We start from the raw sequence: 15,837 nt of genomic DNA, 5'->3' as shown, positions 1-15,837 counted from the left end.
AACTGTCCCGGGTTAGGGAGTCCCTGCTCCTGCTGCTGCTGCTAAGTCACTTCAGTCGTGTCCAACCCCATATTCAGCAGCCCACCAGAATCCCCTGTCCCTAGGATTCTCCAGGCAAGAACACTGGAGTGGGTTGCCATTTTCTTTTCCAATGCATGAAAGTGAAAAGTGAACGTGAAGTCGCTCAGTCATGTCTGACCCTCAGCGACCCCATGGACTGCAGCCCTCCAGGCTCCTCCGTCCATGGGATTTTCCAGGCAGGAGTACTGGAGTGGGGTGCCACTGCCTTCTCCGAGGGAGTCCCTGAGCAACAGTCAATTAGGAACAGAGCGCTCGCCTAGTTTAGCACTGACCCATCTGCAGACCCTGCTAAAGATGTGGAAAGAGAAAGAGGGTAAGAGAAGAAAGAGGGAGGGAGCGAGAGGAAGGGAGAGACAGAGAGAGACAGGGACAGACACAGAGAAAGACCCCTGGTCGCCATCAACTGTTATGGAACTTCCCACAGTCCCACTCACTCCACCGAGGCTCACTGCTCAGGGCTGCCCTGAGGGTCACGTGCCCCGTTTAAAGCCGAGGACTGAGGCTTGCAGAGGTGCTCCGGCTCAGCCCGGCAGCTGCCAGCACCCCTCACAGTGGGGGCCCGGATACGCCCGCGACCCCGGACGGAAGAAGCTTGCCCGCCCCGCGGGCCCGCTCACCTCCTCCTTTCGCGAGCGCTTCGACACTTTCTTCTCCATCTTAGCGGCCGTCTTCTCCGCCCCGCGGCCCTTCTTCTCTTTCTTGCCCTTTTTGCCCATCGCGCCGGGTCCAAGGAGGCTTCTGAACCGCCTGTGAAATTCTAGCGGCGCGCGGCGCGCAGGATATACGTGTGGGGGCGCGCAGAAAGCGCGTCACTTCCGGTTCGCCTCGCGCGCCCTTCCGGGCGGGTGGTGGGGCCTGCGCCTGCGGGTGGCTGCTGTCGTAGTCCTTCATGGTCCGCCTATACAAACCGGCCTGGGGACCTCCGGCTCGGGGAGATGTCCGCCTAGAAGCAGCGAGGCCGCGCGCCTTCCCCTTCCCCCTTTAGCTGTACCAGGTACGCGGCGCCTGTCGCTCCGCCGTGTTTGTTTAACAATGCTGAGCCCCGTGCACAGTGACTTAGTTGGCGTACTTGGTAGCACGAACCCTTGTGCAAGTTAAATGGTTGTTGTGGCTTCCTGCCCCGGAGAGACGGTCATGCACTTAAAGGATTCGCAGACCCCGAGCGAAGGTGTAAAACGCGCTAGATACTGTTGGGGGCTGAGGATACTGTGCTCAGCAAGAAAAACAGCCCTGCCCATCCGCCTTCTAGGTGACTGTCCTCAAGTGTACTGTGTGAGGGGACTTGTTTTCTCCATCATGGCGCAGGGCTAATGACCCCTCTCCAAGAGCAGTCAGTTTCCAAGTCTGGAAAACCAAAACTACCCGCTAGCTTTTGACTAAACGTAATAAATGAGGAAAAAACACGTATAGTACGTGGACTGCTAAGGTTTGGACAGAGCAGAGTGAAAATGCCTCTCATTGCTTAGAAGGCATAATTTCATGCTCAGAATCAGGAAATAGAACAAATTAAGGATAAGGACAAGCAAACACGCAGCAAAGGGAAAGCATAAACAAGGAAATAATCTTTCCTGCTTTGTGAGTAAACCACCACAAGACTCAACCTTAAAGAAACTGAGACCAGCTGGGACCTGGAACCCTTTCCTCAGTGCTCGCACCTGGACAAATGCCTCTTCCATAAACAAAATGCAAAGAAACTATAAGGGATTAAAAATAACTGCACGCATGCATGCACAGTTGGGGCAAATTATGAACAAGATACAAAAAGACAAAAACCCCACTGCCACTTCTGAGAAGTCAGAAACAAAAGCATGGTTACTGTACATGATCCTTGCACACAGCACCACTAAGGGAGTGAGCAAGCCACCACCCTCCTGCTCCTGGACCAACCCTACCCTCACCTGTATAAAACCAGCTCACCTGCCCCATCCCCTGTCTGGGAGCAAGCAAGGGAACCTTCTTCTCTGGCCTCATCAATTTCTGTTGATTATGAGTGCTGTGCTAAGTCATTTCAGTTGTGTCCAACTCTGCCCACCAACCTCTGATGTTTGTGAGATTATCCAGGCAAGAATACTGGAGTGGGTTGCCAAAGAAGTTCTAGGATCCTGATAGGTAGTGAAATCAACTTAGATCCAATCAGTTTAATCAGTGAGCAGCCAGGGAGGAATGCTTTTTCAGCCAGCTCCAAGCCTTGTACATAAACCTAGTCTTCAGGAAGGAAAATATAATTGGGGAACTATGAGGGCGGGGTAGACTAGGATTCAGGCTGCTGCTGTCTCCAGCACTGATGGTAGGAGAATGGGAGGACATTCCAGATGCCAGAGAAAAGAACCAGCTAGAAGTCAGTCAGAAGGGAGTGCAGAATTTCACAGGAACCTGGCCCCTGAGCCTGCAGACATAATTACCCTCAATGGTGAGCAACACAGGGTCAAAGCCTCAATACTGCCTCTCAGAAATTGTTCCATTCCCTCTAGTACAATATGTCTAAGAACATACCTAATCCTTGTATTCTTTTCTGAGAATTGGGTAATCTGGAGGCAATGCACTTGAAGCAAGATGGCTCTTCAGTCACAGCACGTCTGTTTGCAACACATTATAGTGGTCACCTCTTAAGAGCTACCAAAGGGGGATCCTGTTCCCTGCTGAAGATTTTGAAGGATCTGGTAGATGCAGGATTTAATACTTAAATTATCTGAAAGAATCTTGAAGCTAAATTGGAAGGTTCTTGGAATTAATAGTGTCATGGTGATTTACGTGAGGTTGAAACGCTCATTACCAAAAAAGAAGGAGAAGAGAACATTTAAAATGAGATCAGAATCCAAAAATAGTAGAAAGATGAAGTACCAAGTCCTATTTTAGTGAAATTCACATTTTTGAAACTTTAATGAATAATCTTAAATCTAACCTATCATTAACATTTAGAGCGTACCTTTCATGTAGTCAGGCGCCCTCTGCTGTCTTCAAGTTGAAATCCAGAAGAGAAAAAAAGATTAACAAGGCGTCTAACTTCTAATCATCCTTACCAGGAACAATCAGTGTAACAGGAGAGATGTTCCAAGTGTGCTACAGATGAAGCGGATCTCTGTACTTAACCACCTGGAAAGTAATCATATTAAACCTGCCCACATACTGCACAGAACTCCTGAATCAAATGAAATGAAATTTTTCAAAACCTCAGAGTACTAAAAAGGAAAATACAAATTTAAGAGATTCTGTGTGCTTCAAAGTGGGGTCACAATGGTTATGGACTGACAAATGACCATTTCATTTAACAACATTCACTGGTTACTACAACTTGGTGACGTTGTACCAGGACACATGAGATACAAAACAAGACCCAGCCACCAGCTTTGAGGAGATTTTGTTCTAGTGAGACAAGCTTGATGGCATTCCTCAAATGCTTCATGAAATTAAGCTGGAAATAAGGACAGAAGGAGGAGATGGGGGAGAAGGGGAAGAGGGAAGGGAAGGGAAGGAGTGGCTTCAAAACCTTTGTTTCATATGTTTTGTCCGGTTTTCTAGACATTTGAGGGGAAAGGGTAATCCAGACTCTTTGCTTCATCATGGGTGATAGCAAAATTTTCTCCAAGTGTTTAATTTCCAAACATTTGGAGATCTCTTTGTTATTTATTTGTAATTCAATTCATTGATTTGAGAGCTCTTTATTTCCCTTTAATTCTGTTTCAGCTGCATCCTACAAAATTTAATATTTGTGCTTTGATTTTCATTCTGCTTGAGACACTTCCTAATTCCCTTTTTGATTTCTTCTTTGGCCCTTGGGTTGCTTAGAAGTGTGTTAGTTTGTTTCCAGATATTTGGAGATGTTCTAAAGATCCTTCTGGAAAGTAATTTTCTTTTTCTCTAACTGCTTTTTATTTTACCTTCCTCACTATTATCCTGCCGTTTCACTAAGATATGTTTGTTTATTTCTTTTTATTCACCTTGCTTGGAAAGGACCAGTCCCCATGAAGCCACGCGTGGCAGGATTTCTCTGTCACCCTCCCTTCAGGAGATGCTGTTGCTCCTTTCTCTTCTGGGGCTCCCTTCTCCTTTCCTTTGGCTTTCTTAACCTCTCTTCGTTTCCCCCATTTTCCCTGTTTGTCCCTCTGTGCTGCACTTCTGGATAATCCGTCTTTCTGGAAAATTCCTCCTACTGGTTCATGAATTATTTGCTGAACCCCATCAAATCTGTCTAATTTGTCCATATAACTTTTGATTATGATTAGTAATTTTCAAAGGTTCCATTTTTCTCAAATCTGCTGGATCACTTTTGCAGTTTTCAGTTCCCTGCAGACATTTTCGAGTGTGTCTCATCCTTAGAGGAAGTATATCAATCCATTTGTGCTGCAGTGACGCTGCTTCTGTTTTTAAGAACTGCTTGTGAATAACTTTTGAACGACTTCAGCCAGAGCATCTTTCTCCCAAGGGGAATTGCTTTTGCTGCTGCCAGACAGCCATGGGCACTGCCAGCTCGTGACATCCAGTCCAGATTGTCTTTTGGACAATCCAGGTGATGCAAATTGAGGCTGAAAATCCAAGGAAGAGCTGGGATGTGGTCACAGTGTCTCAGGGACCTTGCCTTCCCACCTTGCTTGGCACTGGGGTAACATCCCCAGTTGCCGGGGTTCTGGGGAGCTGGCTTACTTCTGCTGTGTCAGGATCCTCAGGGAATCTCTGTTCATCTGCAGGGTATCTCTCTCAGATCCACCCCCCTCCCCCGAGGATTTGCTGAGCTCTCCTTGCACTTCACAACTTCCCTGGTGGTTCAGATGGTAAAGAATCTGCCTGCAACGTGGGAGACCTGGGTTCGATCCCTGGGTTGGGAAAATCCCCTGGAGGAGAGCAACACACTCCAGTATTCTTGCCTGGAGAATCCCCATGGACAGAGGAGCCTGGTGGGCTACAGTCCCTGGGATTGCAGAGTCGGAACCACTGAGCGACTAACACAGCACTCCTTGCACTTCAAGCTTGTTGAACTGAAGTAAAGTGTGGCACTGCCTGCTCGTGCCCAGAAGAGACCCATCCCTGAGCCCAGCCTCTACCCCAATGTTTTCATATGTACTCCTGGTTAGGTTCCCATCTGGTGATACTTGACTCCTTGTTAGCTTTCCAGTGCCATTAAGAAGAGTCTTCCATCGTTAATCCATCATTTTCTAGTTTGAATAGGATTGGTCCAAATAACCTAGTCTACCATACTATAGCACTGCTCAGTCTTTCAATGGTATTTTTCAGTGTGTCATTAATATATACTAAAGTTTAAAATTTGGAAAATGCAGGCATGTATGATGAAGGAAACCCCAAAGTCAACCACAGTCTTCCTTCCACTCACAAGCATGCTTAGCATAGAGGAAATTTCCTGCTGACTGATACTAAGCAAAGATCTGGGACTCCCCTGGTGGTCCAGCAGTTAAGAATCCACCTGCCAATGCAGGGGACACAGGTTCAATCCCTGGGCTGGGAAGATTACATGCTGTAGGACAATAAGCCCATGTGTCATGGCTACTGACCCCTCACTCTAGAGCCCATGCTCTGCAACAAGAGAAACCAGCACAATGAGAAGCCTGCACAGATGCAACTAGAGGGCAGCCCCTGATCACTGCAACTAGAGAGAGCCCACATGCAGCAGTGAAAAGCAGCATCCAGCGCAGCCAAACATAAATAATGAATTAATTTAGAAAAGCAAAGCTCCGTGTTGTAGTTTCACTCAGCTGCTTGGCTCTCAAGTGCAGGGCCTGCGTCATCCTTGCTTTTGCCAGGCAATAGTGCAGGAAGTGGAACAGGAGACAGAGCCCTGTGGCTGTGCTAACTGCAGCATCACAGCAAGTCTGGGAGTAAGCAGGGTGTGAGGAAGCTGAGGATCTTGCACGCTGCCCTGTGAGCCTGCAGCCGTGCATCTGTTTACCAGCCACTGTATCCCCTAAACTACCCAGATGCAGCCCGAAGCCAGCTCCCCCACACATGGGGTTCGGAGGCACCAGCCTAGAGGACATGCGGTCTGTGAAACTGCACATCTGTTCCTAAGGTTAAATTTGTTTTTAAAAAGGTAAAACTCCTTGACCAAATAGCGATATTGGTGGTTTTTTTGAGTTTTTAAATCCCTATAACGTCACATGGTCTTCCCAGGTGGTTCAATGGTAAAGAATCCCACTGCCAGTGCAGGAGATGTGGGTTCAATCTCTGAGTCCCTGGAGAAGGGAATGACAACCCACTCCAGTATTCTTGCCTGGGAAATCCCATGGACAGAAGGAGCCTGGCGGACTACAGTCCATGGGGTCGCAAAAAGTCGGACACCACTTAGTGTCAGCAACAACATCACCCTCACAACAATTCTGAGACTCTGGCCCTTTAATCCTCCCTGACCCAGGAACCAGCTCAGCTTTCAAGCTTGACCATCTCACAGTCAACAACTTATGCTCAGGGTTCATAGCTGTAGCCCCTTAAGTTTCAGCTGCCAGGGTTTGAAAACAGATGGCATTCACTAACCCTCCTAATTCTCCAGAAGAACTGTTCTGAGTACCTTCTCCATCTGGGAGGAGGCCACTTTCTAAAGCCCTTCGCGGAAACAAAGCTCAGAAACCCAAGTTGCAGGCGCATCTTCCCATCTGGGGCCACATTTGTGAATGATGCAATTAATAGAAAATACGTAAAATGCAACAAAGACAGCTTCTACATCAACACCTACCTGAGGGCTGGAATGTTGTTAGAGGCATTTAGAAACTGGATAGGAGATTTGATTACGTATTGCCTGGTATTTCAAAGGCGTTGCCAGGGGTAATGTTCATGTTATTTGATTTCCGAGAAAATCAAGATTTTCCATTAACGCATTTCCTCGAACTGTATGAGCATACTTAAGAGCTTATTGCATCAGTCATCTGGGTACTGTCTCTTTCGTCCACTAGATGTCAGTCTCCTCAGGCTGTGTCATTCCTCTTTGTATCCCCAGGACAAAAATGTTGCTGTCTGTGTTAAACGTTAATAAATTATGAATAAACAGTGAATGAATAAAACTCCCCAAATGACAGTACAACTTAATGCAGAGAACGTTTGTCCAGCATGGTCAGAGTGAGGGTATGTTTCAGTTGGTTAAATATTTCAGAGTAATGACCTGTATATAGACCACTCGTTCCCAAAGATGAAGAACCACACACATTTGAAATGAAAACTCAAGGGAGATAAAAAATGAAGATCAAGAAAGATCTATTAGAGAGGAATGTAGGGCCAGTGAGTAAATGGGACCTAGGGCCCTTTGAATAAGATGCCCGTCCTACCTACCTTGTGAAGCAGCTTTGATGGCAAGCTTGATCCTAGCATTGCAAACTTTTAACTCTGCCCCTTAACATCCCCTCTAAGGGATCCGGGGTCACCTCTCACCCCAATTCATATCTCATCAGTTCAGTTCACTTCAGTCACTCAGTCATGTCCAGCTCTTTCCAACCCCATGAACTGCAGCACACCAAGCTTCCCTGTCCAACACCAACTCACAGCTTAATCGAACTCATGTCCTTCTTTCCCAGAATCAGGGTCTTTTCTAATGAGTTGGCTCTTTGCATCAGATGGCCAAAGTATTGGAGTTTCAGCTTCAGCATCTGTCCTTCCAATGACTATTCAGGACTGATTTCCTTTAGGATGGACTGATTGGATCTCCTTGCAGTCCAAGGGACTCTAAAGAGTCTTCTCCAACACCAACTCAATGTTAAAGCAACAATCCTTCAGCGCTCAGCTTTCTTTACAGTCCAACTCTCACATCCATACATGACTACTGGAAAAACCATAGCTTTGACTAGATGGACCTTTGTTGGCAAAGTAATGTCTCTGCTTTTTAATACGCTGTCCAGGTGGGTCATAGCTTTTCTTCCAAGGAGCAAGCGTCTTTCAATTTCATGGCTGCAGTCACCATTGTTGTGCCCAGAGTCCGAGTCCCCAAAACTGAGAGAATAAGATGTCCACAGCAATGCAAAAGCATAAAGGGGTTTATTACAAGCTCGAGCCCGGGCCTAGGTTTCATCCAGCACAGTGGAATCTGACAAAGGCCCTGAGCTCTGAATCACATATACTTTTATACAGACGGTTCTTTGTTTCTGTAACAGCATAGCTGATCGGTTAAACCATACGCGCGCGCGGGACTTTTAAACCTCGCATCCCTATCTGGATTGGCTCGGGTCTGGCGCAGGCCGGGGCTATGGGGATTTTTTCTGATTGGTCGAGCTACACTGCCTGCGGGAGTTCCCAGAGCCTCAGCTTTTCTCCGGTCTAGCCTCCCCCTGAGTCTTTCCCGTTTGGTCCTAACAACCATCTGCAGTGATTTTGGAGCCCAAGAAATAAAGTCTCTCACTGTTTCCATGTTTCCCCATCTATTTGCCATGAAGTAAGGGGACTGGATACCATGATCTTAGTTTTCTGAATGTTGAGTTTTAAGTCAACTTTTTCACTCTCCTCTTTCACTTTTATCAAGAAACTCTAGTTCTTCACTTTCTGCCATAAGGGTGGTGTCATCTGCATACTTGGTGTTTTTTCTTCCTCATTTCTGTTGACTGAAAGTAAAAGACACAACATAAAAGTTGTCAGTTAAGTTTTATTTCCAAAAACGGAGTTTTAAAAGTACCCTTGACATCATTTCTCATATAAATGCTTTCTTCTTTGCAATCACCTTCTGTGTTTTTAGTCTTTTAACTTTATTGAGGTTTTCAACAACTAAATCCAAAATTTCTTGGTAAATGGCACATTGCATTTGAAAATATGTGGGTTATTTTTGTTGCAGGAAGGGGGACCCCTTCCAGGTCCGGAAACTGGGCTCTTGTCTGACACTCGGAAATGAATTGTCCGAGGAGACACATGTGCTGACAAAGCAAGAGATTTTATTGGGAAAGGGCACCCGGGTGGAGAGCAGTAGGGTAAGGGAACCCAGGAGAACTGCTCTGCCGTGTGGCTCGCAGTCTCGGGTTTTATGGTAATGGGATTAGTTTCCGGTTGGTCTTTGGCTAATCATTCTAATTCAGAGTCTTTCCTGGTGGCGCACGCATCGCTCAGCCAAGATGGATGCTAGCGAGAGGGATTCTGGGAAGTGGACAGACACGCAGTGTCTCCTTTAGACCTTCCCCGAACTCTTCCATGGGACTTCCCTGGTGGTTCAGAGGTTAAAGCGTCTGCCTCCAATGCGGGAGACCTGGGTTCGATCCCTGGGTCGGGAAGATCCCCTGGAGAAGGAAATGGCAACCCACTCTAGTATTCTTGCCTGGAGAATCCCATGAACGGAGAAGCCTAGTAGGTTACAGTTCACGGGGTTGCAAAGAGTCAGACACAACTGAGTGACTTCACCTTACCGAACTCTTCTGGTTAGTGGTGGCTTATTAGTTCCATATTCCTTATCAGGATCTCCTCTCATAAGACAACTCATGCAAATGGTTACTATGGTGCCTGGCCAGGGTGGGCGGTTTAATCAGTGTGCTTCCCCTAACATTTTCACTTATTTTTTGATATTGATTTCTAACATAATTCCACAGTGATAATAGAAAGACTCTGCATGATTTCAACACCTTTAGACCATGAAATTTTTGCACCTTGCTTTATGTCCCTGGATATGTTCCAGTGTCTCCTGGTCTATAGTTTATAGGAACTTGAATAGAATTTGTATCTTGCTGTTTTGTGAAAATTGTATAAATCTTAATTATGTTGAATTGGTTCGTAGTGCTTTTAAGGTCTCCTATATCCTACTTTTCTGTGTGTTCATTCTATCAATTTTGAGAGTTTGATATTCAAACTCCAGCTAAAAATCTTAATTCACCTACTTAAAAAAATAACTGTAATATATAGTGGAACTACACATAACTTTGTTCTGTAGTTCCCAAGTCTCTTGTAAATGTGTTATCATACTTTCATAATTTAAAAAATAAAAAGAAAGCTTTTTTCGGAGACCTTCCTGAGGACAACACCCCTCACTCTCTCACAGGGCTCTGAGGAACTGCTCCAAAGAGGTGAGGGAAGGGCCAAGACACATAAGAACTTTTTTTACTGGAAAAACGTGTAATCAAGCACACAAAGACTGCGGCTAATCACAGAGGACAGCCGCCTCAAGTTAATGGTTTTACTGTGCTTTTCTATGTAGGAAAAGATGTGAGAATCTAGGGTCATTGAAGGTTTTCCTTAGATATTTAACTGAACTGTCTGGGAGGCCTGCATCCACATCACAGAGCACTTCCTGTTTTTCTCCACCTGATTCCCGCCGCCCCCCACCCAGCTCTGTTGGTGGGCGACTGCCAAAGGCTTGATCCCCATAGAACTGGAGTAGCAGGAGACTGTTGTTTCTTTACTCTCCTTTCCTCCCTTTCTTCTCTCTTTCCCTTTCTTTCTCCAGCCCCCTTCCTTCCTTAGTATTTTTCGCTCTGGCCTGAGAAGGAAGGCCTGGGGTGGGCAGAGGGAAATTCCACCTCGATGGGCCCTGCAAGCACTGCTGATGCTGAGAGTGAAAATACGTGTGTGTGCCAAGTTGCTTCAGTCACGTCCGACTCTTTGAGACCCTGTGGGCCGTAGCCCATCAGGCTTCTCTGTCCATAGGATTCTCCAAGCAGGAATACTGGAAGGGGTTGCCATGCCCTCCTCCAGGGAATCTTCCTGACCCAGGGACTGAAGCTGCATCTGCTGCACTGGCAGGTGGATTCTTTACCACTGAGCCACCTGGGAAGCCCCCGTAGCTGAGTGAAAACAAAGCAAGTAGATTATTCGGGGAAGTGAGTGTGAAGCAGGAAGGCAGGTGCAACCTTTGAAAGAATGAAAGAATGTTGAGTCTGAGGACACAACATAAACTGATTAGAACCAAATGGGTCCAAGATGGTGGACAAGCTGACTTCCACTGGATCTTGAGCCTCATTATATGCTCACTGAAACACACCAGTAAATGACACACCCACAGGCCCTGTGACAGTTCCAGAGCTGACTGTCAAAGACCAAAACGTGGGTGGTGGCCCAGTTCTTGGGAATCTCTGCCTCTTCTCCAAAATAGTTGGAATAATCCTCCCACTCACTGGCCTATGAAATTATTTATAAAAGTTAACAACACCATATTTGGAGGCCAGTCTACAATGGCTCACACTCTTGTCTTGGAATGTGTTTCTCTCTAAATAAATCCACTCCTTACCTAAGACTTCATCTCTCACTGAATTCTTTCTCCGAGGAGACATCAAGAACCCTGAGCGTCATTAAGTCTTAAAACCAGGTGAATGATCTCGGAAGACAGTGGGATTTGGCCAGGCTCTGTTAGGGGGAGACACTGACTGAAACCTCCCACCCTGACAGGCACCATAATAACCATTTGCATGAGTTATTTTATGACAAGAGGTCCTGGTAAGGAACATAGAACTAATTCAGTTCAGTTCAGTTGAGTTCAGTCGCTCAGTCGTGTCTGACTGTTTGCGACCCCATGAATTGCAGCACGCCAGGCCTCCCTGTCCATCACCAACTCCCGGAGTTCACTCAAACTCACGTCCATCGAGTCGGTGATGCCATCCAACCATCTCATCCTCTGTCATCCCCTTCTCCTCCTGCCCCCAATCCCTCCCAGCATCACAGTCTTTTCAAATGAGTCCACTCTTTGCATGAGGTGGCCAAAGTATTGGAGTTTCAGCTTTAGCATCATTCCTTCCAAAGAACACCCAGGACTGATCTCCTTTAGAATGGACTGGTTGGATCTCCTTGCTAGCCACCACCAACCAAAAGAGTTCAGGAAAAGTCAAAAGGAGATGCCATGTGTCCAACCATCTCCCAGAATCCTTCTTGCTGGTGTCCATCTTGGCTGAGCAATGCGTGCACCACCAGAAAGGACCCTGAGTCAGAGTGATTGGCCAAAGAAAACCCTGAAACTACTCCTATCACCATAAAACCTGAGACTGTGAGCCACGGGGCAGAGCAGTTCTCCTGGGTTCCCTTACTCTGCTACTTTCTGCCGGGGCATTCTTCCCAATAGTCTCTTGCTCTGTCAGCTCATGGGTCTCCTCGGACAATTCATTTCCCAGTGTTAGACAAGGGCCCACTCTCCAGCTCCAGAAGGGGTCCCCCTTCCTGCAACAGTTTGAGTCCCAGCCCCATGGGTTCAAGTCCCAACCTGAGGAACACAGTTTCAGGTGGAGGCTGATCAAAGCGAATGCCAGTGGCATTGCTGTGAAGCTGTGCAAGGCACCTGTGTTCCTGCCACCTGGACCCTCCCTCCGAAGCGGGACTCCACTCTAAGCCCTTGTATCCCACTGAAATGTCTGCCATCCCAGCCTCTCAAATAGCCTCTCCCCAGGATGACACCATCAACTAACAGTTTTATAAACAATGCAGATTCTCTGCATCACATGTCATCAGGGAAACACAAGTTACAGCAGCTGGGAGACACCCCCCACACCGATCAGAATGCCCCAGACCCAGGACACTAACACCCAAGGCTGGTGAGGAGGTGTTGCATATTTTTACATAAGTAATGTTGTGGAAGACATTTTCCTCCATAATGTCCAGTTTCTTCTGGCTGGTCTATGAATCAGATTAACAGGAGAAAAATCAAAGTTTAATAACAGGTGTACATAGGAGAGATCCAGAAAAACTGCACAACTCACCAAAATGGCTAAAACCCTCACCTTAAATACCATCTTCAGCTACAGACGGAATAGGATGAAGAGTGGAGTGGTTTTGGGCATCAAAAGGGCAGAAGATAATCCACCTGGACTGTTTGCTGGGCCAGCAGAGACAATGGGACATGGAGTGGGCTCTGACCGCAGGCCCCGCTGAGTCCCCCGCCCCACCCAACCATATTCTCGTAGACATCTTTACTGACAGTCCTATTCTGGGAACAAGCCCTCTATCTAAATCCTTTGGGCAGTTGGAGAAAGGTCAAAGTTTCTTCCTGAGGCTTTTAGGGCCTTGATTGTCTTTAATTTGAAGTGATTTGCAGGCCAGAGACATTTTGGATGACAAATTTTGTTCCCCTACAGTAATGTATTTAAAAGAAAATACATAAAAAGAAAGCTAAAGTCGCTCAGTTGTGCCTGACTCTTTGGGACCCTGTGGACTGTATCCCGCCAGGCTCCTTGGTCCATAGGATTCTCCAGGCAGGAATATACTGAAGTGGGTTGCCATTTCCTTCTCCAGGGGATCCTCTCAACCCAGGGATCAAACCTGCATCTCCTGCTTTTCAGGCGGATTCTTTACCATCTGAGCAACAAAGGGGCCCAGTGTATTTAATGTTACAATCCATTCTTCCACAAAGAGAAGCAAACCTGTAGGAGCAATGCTGTGAAGAAGCCAGGGTACAGTGGGTGGGCTCTTGCGAGCCAATGCCCTCCTCCCAGAAGGTAGGTTTAGGGTACTGTCTCTGGGACACAGACTTGAACCTGCACTCTTGAGCATGTGGCACTAAGGCTCATGGTGCCACTATAACCCACTTGCCAACCAACTGCTGTGCATTCGATACTAACAGTTGCTTCCTGGCTGGCAGGAGACCTCGTCTTCCTGGGGTATCTCTGAGGTTCCCTGATAAAGACATGGAAACTTCTCTCCCAGCCTGCACCGGTGAGCAGGGACTACAGGCACACCGCAAGGAAGTCAGCTCCACCCACAGCACACAGGGAAGTGTTCACATTGGTATATGTTTAGTAATAGTAATGAGAGAACAAGCAAAACAGAGAGAAAACCTGGTCACCAGACTTGCCATGTTAAAAATTACCAGGCACTGGCGGTCCAGTATTTAAGACTCTGAGCTTCCACTGCATGGGACATAGGTTCAATCCCTGGTCAGGGAACTAAGATCTGGCATGCCCCATAGTGTGGGGGGTGGGGGGGTGAAATTACCAGGTACGATGTGAAGCAGGCATCCTCTTCATGGCCAATTCCTCCTTACTTCTGACCCTTGACAAAAGGAGGCATCGAAGTGTCTGCTGTCAGCATTTCTTGGGGATAATGATAATGACTTGGTGATGATATTCTTAAAAGCAGAAGGGGGTGTCTCGTTTTGTCTGAGCACCAGACCACTTTGGTCCAAGGCTGGGCACCTCCTGGCCGTCACAGAGCCAGAGACAACCAGACCTCCTCCTGGGCCAGGGAATGAAGGACAGGAGGTGGACAAAGACTGAGAGAGCTGGGCCCAGTGAGGGCAGACGGGGCCCTCTTAGGGTTGAGGAGCGGCCTCGTGATCCCAGTGGGTCACCAGCTCCCATGGCTGGGAGCCAGGCCCTGGACATGTGCTGTGGACACAGTCCCCACAGGTGAAAGGGGCCTGAGGGGTGAGCTCACCCCTCAGCATACACCCACAGCCTGCAAAGGCGCCCAGGGATAGGAAGGGCCTGCGGCTCCCGTGGGGCGCACAGACGGCATAAAAGCTGGGAGAGCATTCAGTTCAGTTCAGTTCAGTAGCTCAGCCGTGTCCAACTCTGCGACCCCGTGGACTGCAGCACGCCAGCCCTCCCTGTGCATCACCAACTCCCGGAGTTCACTCAAACTCATGTCCATCAAGTCAGTGATGCCATCCAACCATCTCATCCTCTCTCGCCCCCTTCTCCTCCCACGTTCAGTCTTTCCCAGCATCAGGGTCTTTTCCGATGAGTCAGTTCTTCGCATCAGATGGCCAAAGTATTGGAGTTTCAGCATCAGTCCTTCCATTGAATATTCAGGACTGATCTCCTTTAGGATGGACTGGTTGGATCTCCTTGCAGTCCAAGGGACTCTCAAGAGTCTTCTCCAACACCAACTCAATGTTAAAGCAACAATTCTTTGGTGCTCTGCTTTCTTTATAGTCCAACTCTCACATCCATACATGAATACTGGAAAAACCATAGCTTTGACTAGATGGACCTTTGTTGGCAAAGTAATGTCTCTGTTTTTTAATATGCTGTCTAGGTTGGCCATAACTTTTTTTCCAAGGAGCAAGCGTCTTTTAATTTAATGGTTGCAGTCACCAACTGCAGTGATTTTGGAGCCCAAGAAAAATAAAGCCTGTCACTGTTTCTGTTGTTTCCCCATCTATTTGCCATGAAGTAATGCAATACAGGAATCTGCCACCAGAGGTCAGCCCTTCCCCACTGACGGCCTCCGGCCCTGTGACAATGGCCTTGCATGATCCCCGCATGGCATCAGGGAAGAGCCTGCTGGAAACCTCCCGGCATCAGAAACAGAAGCACCCGCAGCCTTCCGTGGCTGGAACTGTGTCCCCCGTGGCCGTCACACTGAAGGCGGCCGGTCCCCAGGCAGGCGGCCAAGAGGGATCAGACAGGAGGGGCTGGACAGGAGGTGGCTGGGAAAAGTGTCTTTTCAGAACTCACTTTCACCTCCCCGATGTGTTAGGGGAAGTGTAGGTTTTTTTGACTGCACTGTGTGACTTGTGGGATCTTAGTTCCTGGACCAGGGGTCAAACCTAGGCCCCAGCATCAGCTTTGGCAGCTCAGGGTCCTAACCATTGGGCTGCCTGGAATTCCCAGAAGGTGTGTTTTTAAGAGGGACTTCCATGCCGGCTTTGGGGTCATTTTACAGGGTGAACTGAGGTCAGAAGGGCCTGCCGGCCTTCACACATATAGGACACAGGGGAAGGCCCGGCCTGAGCCCTGGGGCCCCAGGGGAGTGGAACGATGGTGGAAAGAATTGTTTGTGATCTCTAGCGTCAGCTGCCCAGTGTCCTCAGGCGTCCATGGAAACCTGTAAATGATTGTTTGCTCAACTGTTCTGAAAACAGATAGGCACCGGGACAGTCTTCTCTGCTGCCCGCCAGGTGAGGAGACCCCAGCCAGGGCTGGATGGAGG

The 15,837-nt window shown here is 47.7% G+C and overlaps 1 protein-coding gene across 5 annotated transcripts in view; it reads right to left on the bottom strand.

Moving 5' to 3' along the window:
* The window catches only part of KLHDC4 (kelch domain containing 4), a 32,674-nt gene extending 31,806 nt beyond the window's left edge, over positions 1–868 (bottom strand). For 2 of the 5 annotated variants that reach the window (XM_040253724.1, XM_040253726.1), the window contains exon 1: positions 699–868. In XM_040253724.1, coding sequence (XP_040109658.1) covers positions 699–797 — 99 coding nt within the window. In that variant the 5' untranslated portion in view covers positions 798–868. The remainder of the gene's footprint in view (positions 1–698) is intronic. The other 3 variants (XM_040253723.1, XM_040253725.1, XM_040253727.1) reach the window with 3 other exon arrangements.
* Between the last annotated feature and the right edge of the window lie 14,969 nt (positions 869–15,837).

This window comes from Oryx dammah, unplaced genomic scaffold, assembly GCF_014754425.2.
Source record: "Oryx dammah isolate SB20612 unplaced genomic scaffold, SCBI_Odam_1.1 HiC_scaffold_13, whole genome shotgun sequence".
Taxonomy (NCBI): domain Eukaryota; kingdom Metazoa; phylum Chordata; class Mammalia; order Artiodactyla; family Bovidae; genus Oryx; species Oryx dammah.
This window is presented reverse-complemented; position numbering and strand designations above follow the sequence as displayed.